Source organism: Moschus berezovskii, chromosome 8, assembly GCF_049115385.1.
Source record: "Moschus berezovskii isolate FMDL1 chromosome 8, NW_MosBer_1.0, whole genome shotgun sequence".
NCBI classification, from domain to species: Eukaryota; Metazoa; Chordata; class Mammalia; order Artiodactyla; family Moschidae; genus Moschus; species Moschus berezovskii.
In genome coordinates, this window is record NC_142467.1 from 39,050,011 (window position 1) to 39,063,529 (window position 13,519).

At 44.4% G+C, this 13,519-nt stretch overlaps 1 protein-coding gene and 2 long non-coding RNA genes across 4 annotated transcripts in view; 1 reads left to right on the plus strand and 2 right to left on the minus strand.

Moving 5' to 3' along the window:
- ATP10B (ATPase phospholipid transporting 10B (putative)) overlaps positions 1-13,519 on the plus strand; it is a 375,135-nt gene that overhangs the window by 321,317 nt on the left and 40,299 nt on the right. For both annotated transcript variants that reach the window (XM_055429292.2, XM_055429294.2), the window contains 3 exons: positions 2,467-2,576; positions 4,965-5,091; positions 8,537-8,721. In XM_055429292.2, coding sequence (XP_055285267.2) covers positions 2,467-2,576; positions 4,965-5,091; positions 8,537-8,721 — 422 coding nt within the window. The remainder of the gene's footprint in view (positions 1-2,466; positions 2,577-4,964; positions 5,092-8,536; positions 8,722-13,519) is intronic.
- LOC129558282 (uncharacterized) lies at positions 602-2,103 on the minus strand. The gene is made up of 3 exons (XR_008686389.2): positions 1,932-2,103; positions 1,365-1,474; positions 602-809 (listed from the first exon to the last, which is right to left on the minus strand). It is a non-coding gene; the product is annotated as an uncharacterized LOC129558282 (long non-coding RNA).
- The window catches only part of LOC129558281 (uncharacterized), a 30,301-nt gene continuing 23,785 nt past the window's right edge, over positions 7,004-13,519 (minus strand). Inside the window, exons 3-4 of the long non-coding RNA XR_016038020.1 lie at positions 11,461-11,650; positions 7,004-7,078 (exon numbers count right to left, since the gene is read on the minus strand). This is a non-coding gene — a long non-coding RNA (uncharacterized LOC129558281). The remainder of the gene's footprint in view (positions 7,079-11,460; positions 11,651-13,519) is intronic.

Below are 13,519 nucleotides of genomic sequence, written 5' to 3' on the forward strand. Positions count from 1 at the left end.
ACTCCAGTGTTCTTGCCTGGAGAATCCCAGGGACGGCAGAGCCTGGTCTGCTGCTGTCTATGGGGTCACACAGAGTCGGACACAACTGAAGCAACTTAGCAGTAGCAGCCCCATACACAAACCCCCCCATCCAGGATATCCATCAATATACCCTAGAAAATACTGTCGTCCTAACTCTAGTTTTGGGGAGAAGCCAACTGAACCTGAAGAGGGAAGTGACGTAAAAGAAGCTGCTCAGCTAACTAGTGGTGAATCCTAGTGGAGGTGTCCTAAATCCTGGTTCAGAGCTTTTGTCACACCACCAGAATTCTGCACTGGGCTCGATTTGCTCTGGGAGACCTCAGGGAATGCTCTTTATCATCCCTTTCCCCAGCCTCCCCCACATGGATTTTTATTAACTTGCTCCAAGCCAGAAAATGTTCCAAAGTCCCTACATTATCAGTGTCCAATTTTGGAGCAGCATGAATTAGTATGTAGCCACTTCCTGATTGCTAACAAGAAGACAGTTATGGGGCTATGATTCTCCCAGGACAGGAGATTCCAGCCAAGCTTCAGAATTGCCCAGGCAGCCCTGTGCCTCCTTCATTGTCAGCTATGGATCAGAGCCAAGAGGTTCATGGGGATTGATGAGCATGTAGAATGGGAAGGGAGCTAATTAAGTGTCTTCATCCCTAGATTCTGGCAGGCAAGTAGATTCGGTGTTTCGGAGTCAGGGGAGCCACAGCATTCCATTCCTGCACAACAGCCTTCCACACCGCCCTGGAGATATTTCTTTGTTCCTCGCCTGATTCCCAAATGGATGAGAGATTCTGCCAATAAAATATATATATATATATATATGATATTACTATGAGATTTGAGAAGCAAAGATTTCAAAAGCAGGGGTGAAAATAACCTCAGGTTTAGTAATATGTACAATGTTTGAACAGTCAGTTTGACCCTGAGGTTCCTGGTAGCCTGAGCAATAAACTCAGAAGTACACAGACAGAAGGCAAAAGATGTTTTTAATCTCAGGAGCAGATGTCTTTGAAAATGAAACATCATAGACAGTGCTCCAAAAGACAAGGCACAAAGATTGTGCTTAAGGCACCTGGAAACCAGTAACATCTGAAAAATAAGGAAATCATCTTTGATGGGATTTTATACTACGTAAAAGCAGGCTTAGAGCAGTATCAGGAAAAAAAATCAGAGCTTTGTTGGACTGCCTCATACTTGTCTTACTGTAAAAATTGTACTTTTAATTTTGCATTATATGGGGGGATGGACATGGGGCACAAAATTTGTTTACTGCTTAGGGTTACTAAAGATCTCAAGCCAGCCCTGGTAAAGAAGGATTCTGGTGCTTTTTTCAAGCTTAGACTTACAAAGTGCTGCCACTGATTAGGGATGTCTGTGATATCTCAGATGAAGGAAGTAGTGATGGCATCAATCCTGTCCCGTAAGAGCCAGCCCAGGCTGAAAATTTCTTTTTTATCTGATAGATAAAAGTAGTGGAATTTCAAACGAAAATGATAAATTTCTTCTAAGAGAAATGTATTATATAGGACTTCAAAAGGGGGACTTTGAGCTACACAATGAAATATTTTTCACACTAGATTTATAAGAATCCAAAAAATATTTTTTCTAAGCCTAACTCAGCAAAACTAGTATGGTAAGGAACTTAGCAATGAGATTAAGGTCTCTCTTCATCTTGGAAGCAACTTGCTATAAGGACCAAAGTAGATTACAGAGCAGGTGATGGATAGCATTTTAAAGAACCCTCTTGCCAGTGCAGGAGACTGAAGTTTGACCCCTGGGTTGGGAAGATCCCCTGGAGTAGGAAATAGCAACTCACTCCAGTATCCTTGCCTAGAGAACTCCATTGACAGAGGAACCTGATGGGCTATAGTTCATGGGGTCCCAAAAAGTCGTACACAACTGAAGCCACTTACCACACATGTAAACAGCTGGTTATTCAGGGAAGACTTCTTGTTCCTTGATTCAGCAGGTCTTCAACTGGACCTGCAAATCTCTATTATTTAAGTTCCCAAGTGATTCTGATGCAAACAGATATTTGAGTTTTCCATGCTTTGTTTTTGCCTGCACAGTATACAGGATCTTAGTTTCCCAACCAGGGATGGAATACGGGCCCCTGCATTGAAAGCACAGAGTCCTAACCAATGGACAGTCAGGGAATTCCCACAAACAAGCATTTGGGAACAATTCTTGAAGCCACCTAACTTCCCTAAATAGTACTTCTCTCAGCCAGACTTTTGATGACCAGATATAGCAAGCAGCTTAAGGACTCATGGAGTTACCACTTTGCAGGGCAGCCTGGAAGAGCTGCTTCATGTTTGTGACAGGGGTATGCGTGTGTGGGTGGGGCTGGTATAAGGGAATTCCTCCTCTAAAGACTCCAGGGTGTTAGAAATGGGATCCCTAAGCATTCTGTCCATGACCTCACGGGGAACAATGACTATCTGACAGTGACTGACATTGATGTGGAAAAGAAGATGAGGAAAATCCGAGCCCGGACCCAGAGGCATCTAGACTTGTATGCGAGAGACGGCCTTCGAACACTGTGTATCGCCAAGAAGGTAAGAATAAATTCTGCGTTTAGTGGCCGAAAGGCTCCAGCACTGCTTGTGTCTTGTCTATTTCTTGTTAGAAGATCCTCAATATTTGTTCTTCTGATATTTTCAAAATTGGCTATCCTGACCACACAGACCCACAACTTTTGACAATCTTGCTGGGACAGAAATCTGAGTGGTAAGGTTCCTTATCAGTGTGGCCTTGTGGTTCCCTGATTTTCATTGCCTATATAATTGGTAACCTATAACTCATGATTTTTTTAATGTTGTAATTTTGCCTTTAAATATCCTCTTAACATTTCCATTATTTGTCAAGATCTAGAAGTTGGGAGATTTTATGTGATTACATACAAATCTAGATTTCTGGTTTCTCTGGAAAACTGGATCACCATTCTTGAATAACTTCAAATACTATAGCCAGGTAGCAGCAGATTCCTGCTGAGGAATATATTCTTCTGTGTTCTGAGGTTGGTCACAGTTCCCACCATTCTCTATCACGTTGCTGTTGGCCCAGCTAGATTCCAGTAGGTTACCTTCCCTGGGCCCTGCAGGTCTTTCAGTTTGCAGCCCCTACAGGAAAGGCAAGAAAGAGCTATGAATCCCAGAGCTGGAGTACCTAAAATCAGATAGGGGAGCTACAATGGGCATGCATTGCAAGATGGCTAGAAGTGATTTTTTTTTAATTGAGGTATAATTGATTTATAATGTTGTTAGTTTCAGGAGTACAATGAATCAGTTATACATATACATATATCCTCTCCGTTCTAGATTCTTTTCAAACTTCATGGTTATCGGGGGTAATGGAGGAGGGATAAACTAGGAGATTGGGGTTGATATACACACTACTATATATAAAATCGATAACTAATAAGGACCTACTTACTGTATAGCACAGGGAACTCTACTCAGTATTCTGTAATGGCCTATATGGGAAAAGAATGTAAAAAAGAATAGCAGTGGTTTCTTCTCCATAAGTCCCAGAGCTCTTCATCTCTTTTGTGGTGCTTAGTACACCATAAAGTTTAAGAGCACCCACTTTAAAGCCAGGCCTGGTACAAGTCCCAGTCACTTATCAGTGATGTGACCTTGGGCAAGTTTCTTCACCTCTCTCGGCTTTAGGATGTTCTTATCTGTAAAATGCTGCTAGTGTTCCCTACTTCATACAGTTGTCATGGAGACTAAGATAACACAGGTAATGCTGGGACAGTGACTCGCACTTTCTACTCTATAGATTGTAATTAAAACCTTACCCCCTTCTATTTTTTATTGAAATTATCTATTTCTATTTTGCCTCTTCTGATAAGACTGTTCTTCAAGAACAAAAGACCAACCTGTGTCCCCATTTTCCCACAGTGCCATGCATGGGTGGGAAATTTAAGAGTATTTGATGCTTAGACAAAAGAATCATTTATTACTTATAATCATTTATAACAGACAGTATGCATATAATGCCAACAGAGGGGTCTAAAATGCTATGGACTCCAGAAGAGTAACTATATCCTCTGGTGGTGGTTTAGTCTCTAAGTCATGTCTGACTCTTGCAACCCCATGGACTGTAACCCACCAGGCTTCTCTGTCTATAGGATTTTCCAGGCAGGAATACTGGAGGGGGTGCCATTTCCTTCTCCAGGGGATCTTCCCAACCCAGGGATCAAACCCAAGACTCCTGCAATGTAGGTAGATTCTTTACTAACTGAGCTACCAGGAAAGCCCCCTGTGTCCTTCAGTTGGATTTGTTCAGCCATTGGACACCTCCAGGAGCTAGTGGAATAGTCTACCAGACTACACAAGACCTGTCTGTGTCCAGCCTCATCGCTGGTCCTCTCCATCTGGCTCTCCATCCTTAAGCCAACTGCTGTGTTCAAGGAACAGAAAGAAAGCCAAGTTCACTGCTATTTCATGGCCTTTGAACTTGCCTCTCCTCATGACTGAACACTTCTCATCATTGGATTTCAGCCTGTACGTCACCTTGTCTAAGGGTCCTGGCGATCCAAAAAATAACCCCTCTTCCCACAGCTATCCCCCTACCCAGTCACATGCTGTTTGTCTTCTGTATAGAAGTCCTTGGGATGGTCCATTCTTTTAAATTATTTGCTTAGGTAATGTCTCTCACCCTCTACTAGCACATCAGCTCAGGTCTGTAGGGCTCTTGTCTTTCTTGATCACTAGAGTATCTACGGTACTCAGAGCATCATGGGGGTCAGCAGACATTTGATGATAATGGAACATGAAGATCAATCCTTCATCAATTCAAGAATCTAAAAAAAAAAATCATTGAGGGGAAAGCCCCATCTAATTGTATAGTGAAGCTCAAGTTGGCCTGTAGGAGGTCTAGCACATGGGCAGGGGAAGGAGACACCCAGAACTGTGAATGAGCCTCTTCCCATCTCACAGGTCTTAAGTGAAGAGGACTTCAGGCGATGGGCCAGTTTCCGGCGTGAGGCTGAGGCATCCCTCAACAACAGAGATGAGCTTCTCATGGAGACAGCACAGCATCTGGAGAATCAACTCACCTTACTCGGTAGCTAAAAATAAGTTTATTGTTACATTTTTTAAAAGCCATGCGGCAAGCTGGAAACAGGCATTTGTGGCCTTGATTCTGACACTATTACAAATGTGTCTCAATTAGGAGTCTCCCTGGGGCACCCTTCCAGGCATTTGGCGCCAGTGAGCTGTGCCGACATCCTACCAGATGTCCACACCCTACTTCCCAAGGATGCCCGGGAGCATTCCTGCACTCCCTGCTGGAGGAAGCCTGGTTGCTTCTCCTCCAGTAATTCAAATGTTTATTGAGCACCTAAAGGAGATCAATCCTGGGTGTTCATTGGAAGGACTGATGCTAAAGCTGAAACTCCAATACTTTGGCCACCTCATGAGAAGAGTTGACTCACTGGAAAAGACTCTGATGCTGGGAAAGGTTGGGGGCAGGAGGAGACAGGGACGACAGAGAATGAGATGGCTGGATGGCATCACCGACTCGATGGACATGAGTTTGAGTGAACTCCGGGAGTTGGTAATGGACAGGGAGGCCTGGCGTGCTGTGATTCATGGGGTCGCAAAGAGTCGGACAGGACTGAGCAACTGAACTGAACTGAACTGAATGCCAAGTAGCACACTAGGTATTGTGGCTTCGATGTGGAACAAGAGCCACAGACCCTGCCCTTGATGATTAAATAAGTAATTTCATCAGAGTATGACAAGAGTGGGGCTGGGAGATGTAGCTGGTGGGATGGAAGCACAAAGGAGAAGGTGGCAACCTAGTGCAGAGCCAAGGAGGGCACAGGAGGGCTTGAGCTGATTGGAGAAAGGGAGCTCATCAAAGGGGGAGGGTGTTCCATGTGAGGGAAGGGCCTGAATGAAGGTCTGGAGGTGAGAAAGCCTGGGCTAGCTGGAGACTTAGATGTCTGCCTTGGCTGGATCACAGAGTGTGAGGGAGACCTATGAGGTAAGAGAGGTCAGGAGGCTGTAGATTATGAATGGTCATGTAAATCGTATGCTAAAGGTTTGGAGAAGGGGAGTTAAAGCTAGATTTATGTTTTACAAAAATCACTCTGACTGCTGCTGTATAGAAATTAGATGGCTACCCTGGGGGAAAGATGGAAAGCACCAGCTAAGAGACAGCGATGGATTTCTGTTGAAGGAAAAGCGTTGCCAAGGGAGAAGGGGGAGGCTTTCTTTTTCAGATTCATCTCCTCACAGCTTGGGAACAAGATCTAGGAAAGGTGATGCCTGCACAGCATGCACATACTGGCCACGTGGTAACAGCCTCCTTCCACCTGGGAGGCAGTGCTGACCCGGGGATGAAGGCCACGTCTTGGCCCTGTGTGCCCAGGGACACTTCCCTGCACCCCTCTGAGCCTCTCTGCCTCCTCTGGATAAATCACACTCCACCTAGCTCAGCCAGGCCGGGGTGAAGCGGGGAGACCTAGGGTGTTGCTGTAAGAAGATGGTACAATCTCTTTATATTTAAAACATAGCAGAAAGATTTAGTGGGATGGGTGGTGAGCCAGGGGAGGCAGCTTTCCACCATACCTCCTTCACCCTTTTGTTTCTGTGTTTGGACTGCAGAGGCCGTTGTCTGTTGTCTCACGAGGCTCCCTGGAAAGCTAGCCTGGAGAACTCACTCTAACAGGAACCAGGGGGTAGCTAGTGTGGACAGTTCCACCCAGCACACCAGGTCACCACTGGAATGTCCTCCCATTAGGGCCCCTGACTCCTGCACACCTCTCCTCTTGTTCTAGGGGAGTCTTCTGGCCCCTGCTAGTGAGAAGCGCCCCTGAGCTGGTTCGGCATAAAAAAGAATACATTTGTCAGGACCTGTAGGCTTCCCTGGCTGAGAAAGGCTCTCTCTCTCATGCCACTAAATGTGTTTTTCCTTCTCTCTCCTTCACTCTTCCTCCCTGTAATACACATCAGCTTCAGTCGCTCACCTTCCAGGTTAATGCTTGGAGGAAAAGATGAGGGTCAGGCATCATTTTTCATAGGATTGTTCTCCAGCGCACTTGGGCCTGAAATAAAAAATGGGCCCATTGCAGAATGCAGAGGATTATTTTTCTTCCTTCACAGTGGCTTAGAATAGAGCAGACTGGAGCCGGGAAGAGACTTCATCCTGCCACCAAGAAACTGTCTTGCCATTCAGAAGCTGCACTGCATTCACACCAGCTCTCCCAGTACAAAATGATCTTTTCAGTATGCATCCAGCATGACTGCTTTGCCAACCTATTGTCACTCGGGATTATTAAAAGAAACGGTATGCTTCACTCCTGCCCAGAGTGAAATGGACAGCCATTAGTCTGTGGTCTGAAACGAATCTCAATTAAAATGCAGATTTATTTTTGCTTAATCACTTGGCAACCATTGGATGTTTGGGTATATATTCATCAAGGTTGGCTCAAAGCTTGAGACCCTTCAAAAAATGATGTAATTCACATCTTTAATTCCCTCTAAGAATTTTTTTTTAATTTATTTATTTTAAAAACCAGCTCTATTAATTCTGTGGCGAGGACTTGCAGAAGAAAGACTTTAGTGTTCCCATGTCTTTCCATTCCTAGTGCTGCTATGCCGGTCCAGCCACACCAGCTTTCCTCTGACTCTTAGCCCTGAACTTCATCCTGCTTCCTCCACCCTCCAATCCAGTCTCTAGAATGATCTTCTTAAAATTCAAAACTGTCCATCACTCTCCAACTTAACCCCCTTTAATTGCTACCAAGTAAAAAGATTAGGACACAACTGAGCGACTGAACTGAACTGAACTGAAAATGCCAAATCTCTTCATGCCCTGATGGTCTCTCCATGACCCTCCCCTGCCTCATCTCTCACCCAGCTCTGCCCCCCTTTCTGTGTCATTTTCTACTCTGACCTCTGGACCGTCACTCATGCTGCTCTCTCTGCCTGGAAGTCTCCTCCTTCCCCACCTTTAGGGTTTATCATCCAGGTCTGAGATTGAATGGCACTTCCAACTTCCCTGGTGGCTCAGACAGTAAAGAATCTGCCTGCAATGCAGGAGAATCTGGGTCAGGAAGATCCTCTGGAGAAGAGAATGGCAACCAACTCCAGTATTCTTGCCTGGAGAATCCCTTGGACAGAGGAGACTGGTGGGCTACAGTCCATGGGTCGCAAAGAGTGGGACATGACTGAGAGACTAACACGTTCACTTGTTTTTCTTCCTCAGCAAGGCCTCCCCTGACCTTCTAGATGAAGTTCAAGTCTCCGGGTATTTGGTTACCTGGCACTCTGGGCTTCTCTCCTCCCATTACTCAGTTATAAATCCTTATTCAACAGGCCTTTGAGCACAGAGAGGGTGGGGACCAGCTCTGTCTCTATTACTGCTGGATCATGGGTGCTTAGCACAGCCTAGAACATGGAGATAATCAATAATCACTGCCTGGATTGATAGGGCCTTGGGGAGATTAAGCAGCTTCTTTTTCCAACATAAATGTGAGCTATGCTATCTTTCCTCACTCCAGGAGCCACTGGGATTGAAGACCGGCTGCAGGAAGGTGTTCCAGACACCATCGCTGCTCTGCGGGAGGCTGGGATCCAGCTCTGGGTTTTGACTGGAGATAAGCAGGAGACTGCGGTCAACATTGCCTACGCCTGCAGACTCTTAGACCAGACAGACACCGTTTACTCCATTAACACAGAAAGTCAGGTGAGGCCAAAGTAGAGCCCAGATGTGTAGAGCCCAAGTACAGAGTGGCTCCTAGGCCAACAGGAGACAGGATTACGGGTACACAGGGGCGGCACCACCACCCCCCACCCCAAACCTTGGCCCTCACGCAGTCCTGGCCCTCTGCTTCATCCCTGCACATGGTTGACTGGTCTATTTATACTCATCTAGCAAAACAAAGTGGAGAAGGCAATGGCAACCCACTCCAGTGCTCTTGCCTGGAAAATCCCATGGACGGAGGAGCCTGGTAGGCTGCAGTCCATGGGGTCGCACAGAGTCGGACATGACTGAAGTGACTTAGCAGCAGCAGCAGCCAGAGTAGCAAGGTGTGGCTCTCCCGAATTCCACCCTTCGCCCAGTCTCCCCATTCTCTACATGAGAAACTGAGGACTACAGAGGAGCTTAGTCATCTCCCCAGGGCCACCTTGTGGTTTCTGATAGACTGAGTCTAGAATGCCCTTCTCTGGTCAGGCCAGTGCTATTTGCGTTATTCCAGACTGTCTGCTCACAGAATCTCAGTTGTTAGTTTCTTATACTTTGGATTAACTCATCCATTGAAAAACCCTTACTAAATTGATTTGTAGTATCAAACTGGTTGCCACAGAATGAAATCTGAAGAGAGTAGTACATAAGACCAGTATGCTTTGATGGGATGGGAGAGAGAGAAAGATAAGCCAAGTTCAAAAATTGCAATTTTCAGCCTTAATAGGTTGTGAGTGGCAGGGAACAATGTGTGGAGAAAGAGGACTGTATAAAGTCTAAAGAAGTGTACTTAAAGTTGCAATGGTTTTTCTATTTAGGAGGAAAAAAATCTATTTTCAGGAAGTAAACTGAAGAAAGTAAACTTTCACTTGCTCCTTGGCAGATGAATATGGGAAGTAGGTGTTGACTCAGTTGCCCCTATCAAAGGGAGTAGTATTGGATTCGATGTGGGGTTGGAACAAGAAAGACACTGGGTTGTGGAGGTGGTGGGCGGAGGGCACTGGAGACCTAGAACATTCCATGGGGAGAAGGATGCAGAGAGGGAGGAAGATGAGAGATGGGAAGAAGAGCACAGAGAGAGAAGCGGGAAGGATGACAGAATCTCACTCCTTCGCTTTTGCCTGAGGCTGATCTAGACCCAAAACAGATGCTTACAGGTTTCAGTTTGGTTTTCATTCAATGAAGAATCCATGTATTTTTTTTCAAGAAGTGCTGTATCCTAATAAGAAATGCCAGAGACCCTAAAGTGGCCTAAAGATGAGTTAGGGAAATCATTTACTTTCTTGTCAGATGAACAGACTGTGCTATGATTAGATGAAACCCCAGTGAGTTTTCAAGATGAAAATAATCTCAGGGAAACCTTGGCATTAATATTATGCTTAAGGAAGAAAGGAATTTGCATCTCGCTTGAGTGCTTGATCCCTGTAACAGTGTGGATGTCTGCCTGCCCAGCTTGCGATGGCAATTCCATTTGCAACGATCATTTCACTTTCAGGAGGAGGACATCAACAAGCCTGTGAGTCCTCCTGAGTGGGGTGGAGTGGTTTTCTGTGGATTCTGTTAAATGCAATGCCTTCCTGTAAGAATCTGAGGATGTTTGTTGATTAATTAGCTGAAGTTTCCAAGAAACAGCAGGTCACACCCAAGTTGAGCTCAGTCGCTGTCAACCATTCTAAAGATGTCCATGACCCCGCAAGATGGTACCTGAATGTTGAGTACTGCCCACACCCCTGGGCCCACTAAACCTGAAAGATTAGGCTTTCTCATCCTGTTGAAAAAGTAGTGGGTACAGAGATAGCACAGAGTCGGCATCACTGACTCAAAGGACAGGAGTCTGAGCAAACTCCAGGAGACAGAAAAAGACAGGAAACCCTGGCATGCTGCAGTTCATGGGGTCGCAAAGAGTTGGACTGACTTATGACTAAAGAACAACAGAGATGTGTTAAGACATAAATGGGGGAAATCCATTCTAAATCTGACTTATTTAAATCCCAGTTTAATGTAATTACATTTCTATAGGTATTTTTTCCAATGGTTTTAATCTGTTTGATTCTATATACATTGATTTAGGACTATTGTTTCTTTGTTATGTATCTTAAAGCTATAAGTAAGTTATGAGCCCTTTCTAAACTTCAGGGTTCTCATCCAAAATGAGAGAATTACCAACCCATCAGTGGAAGTGTTGATCTGTCAAGGAATTTTAGAAGGGACTATATAGTATTAGATGTTGTTGCTTAGTCGCTCAGCCACGTCCAACTCTTTTGTGACCCCATGGGCTGTAGCCCATCAGGCTCCTCTGTCCATGGAATTCTCCAGGCAAGAACAATCAAGTAGTTGCCATTCCCTTCTCCAGGGGGTCTTCCTGACCCAGGGATCAAACTTGTATCTCCTGCATTGGCAGGCAGATTCTTTACCACCGAGCCACCAGAGAAACAACCCATAGTGTTAGATAGGAACTAGTAATAGCAACTATTATTATCACTAACAACATATATTGAAGACTTTTTATGGTCCAGATACCATACTTCGCCAAACTTTAGTCTTCTCATCTGTAAGATGGGGAATTAAACAGTTTTATTTCAGAGGCTATTGGGAGGATTAAATAAGATCATAGAAGAAAAATAGTTATTAACACAGGATTTGTAAGAGTTAACAAATTACCCCTAAATTTAGTAGTTGAAAACAGTGGACACTTATTATCCCACAGTGTTTATGGGTTAGGAGTCCAGGAGCACTTACCTGGGTACCTCTGGTTCAAGGTCTCTCTTGAGGTTGCAGTCAGGGATGTGAGCTCATCTAAAGGCTCAATGGGATGGGTCATTTGGGGATGGGGAGTCTTCCTCCTTCCAAGTTCATGGAAATGATTGTGAGTAGTCTTCAGTTCCTCTCCATGGGAGCTTCTCCATAGAGATGCTTCACAACATGGCAGCTGGTTTCCCCCAAGGTAAGCCATTCAAGAGAGAGAATGGGAAAGAGTGCCAAATTGTAGCCACAGTCTTTTGATCGACTGACCTGGGAAGCGACATCCCATCACTTTTGCAAAACTTTCATTAGAAAGGAAATAATAGTCATAATGACAGTCAAGGGTTGGAGATTACACAAAGAAGGACATGACTATCAGGAGGTATAGGGATCATAGAGAACCATCTTAGAGGCTGCCTGTCACCATACCTGACAGATACTAAATGTTAAATGAATGGTAATGATTGTGATTATTATAGAAACAATTTGAAGGAAGTACATTCAGAGATTTTATGTTGAAGCTTCTATTTCCAATGACTTGCTGCAGTCATATGTTGGAGGAATTTGTAGGCATACCTCATTTTATTGCACTTCACATATACTGTATTTTTTACAAACTGAAGTTTCATGGAATTAAGCAAGTCTATTAATGCCTTCTTTCCAAAAGCATTTGGTCACTTTGAGTCTCTGCATCACTTTTTAGTAATTCTCACAGTACTTCAAGCTCTTTCATTATTATTGTATTTGTCATGGTGATCTGTGATCAGTGATCTTGCTGTTTTAGGGTGCCACGAACTATGCCCGTATAAGATGGTGAACTTAATAAATGTTGTGTATGTTCTGAGTGCACCACCATCCAACTGTTCCCCATGTCTCTCCCTCTCTTCAAGCCTCCTTATTCCCTAAGACACAACAGTATTGAAATTAGGCCAGTTAATAACCTTCCAGTGGCCTCCAAGTGTTTAAGTGAGAGGAAAAGTACATCTCTAGCTTTAAACCAAACACTAAAAATGATTAAGCTTAGTAAAGAAGGCATGAGGAAAGCCAAGAGAGACCAAAAACTAGGCCTCTTGTGCCAAACAGTTAGCAAAGTTCTGAATGCAAAGTAAAAGTTCTTGAAGGAAATTAAAAGTGCTACTCCAGTGAACACACAAATGATAAGAAAGAGAAACAGCCTTATTGCTAATAAAGAGAAAGTTTTAGTGATCTGGAGAGATCAAGCCAGTCACAACATTGCCTTAAGCCAAAGCCTAAGCTAGAGCAAGGCTTTAACTTTCTTCAAGTCTATGAAGGCTGAGAAAGGTAAAAAAGCTGCAGAAGAAAAATCTGAAGCTAGCAGTGGTTGGTTCATGAGGTTTAAGGGAAGAAGTCATCTTCATCATGTAAAAGTACACAGTGAAGCACTGAGTGCTGACGTAGAAGCTGCAGCCAGTGATCCAGACGATCTCGCTGAGATCACTAATGAAGGTGGCTACACTAAAGAACAGATTTCAATGTAGACAAACAGCCATATATTGGGAATATATGCTGTCTAGGACTCTAGTTGGGCTTCCCTGGTGGCTCAGAGGTTAAAGCGTCTGCCTCCAATGCGGGAGACCCGGGTTCGATCCCTGGGTCGGGAAGATCCCCTGGAGAAGGAAACGGTAACCCACTCCAGTATTCTTGCCTGAAGAATCCCATGGACGGAGAAGCCTGGTAGGCTACAGTCCACGGGGTCGCAAAGAGTCAGACACGACTGAGCAACGGAACGGATGGAGGACTCTAGTTAGAGAGAACTCAATGCCTGGCTTCAAAGGACAGGCTGACTCTGGGGTCTTACTGGGGACTAATGTGTCTCCTGACTTTAAGTTGAACCCAGTGCTCACTTACCATTCCAAAAATTATAGAACCCTTAAAAATTATGTTAGATCTACCCTATCTGTGCTCCATAAAGGGGATAACAAAAGACTAGATGACAGCACATCTGTGGAGAACATGGTTTACTGAATATTTTAAGCCCGCTATTGAGATCTACTGCTCAGAAAAAAAAAAAGATTCCTTTCAAAATATTACCACT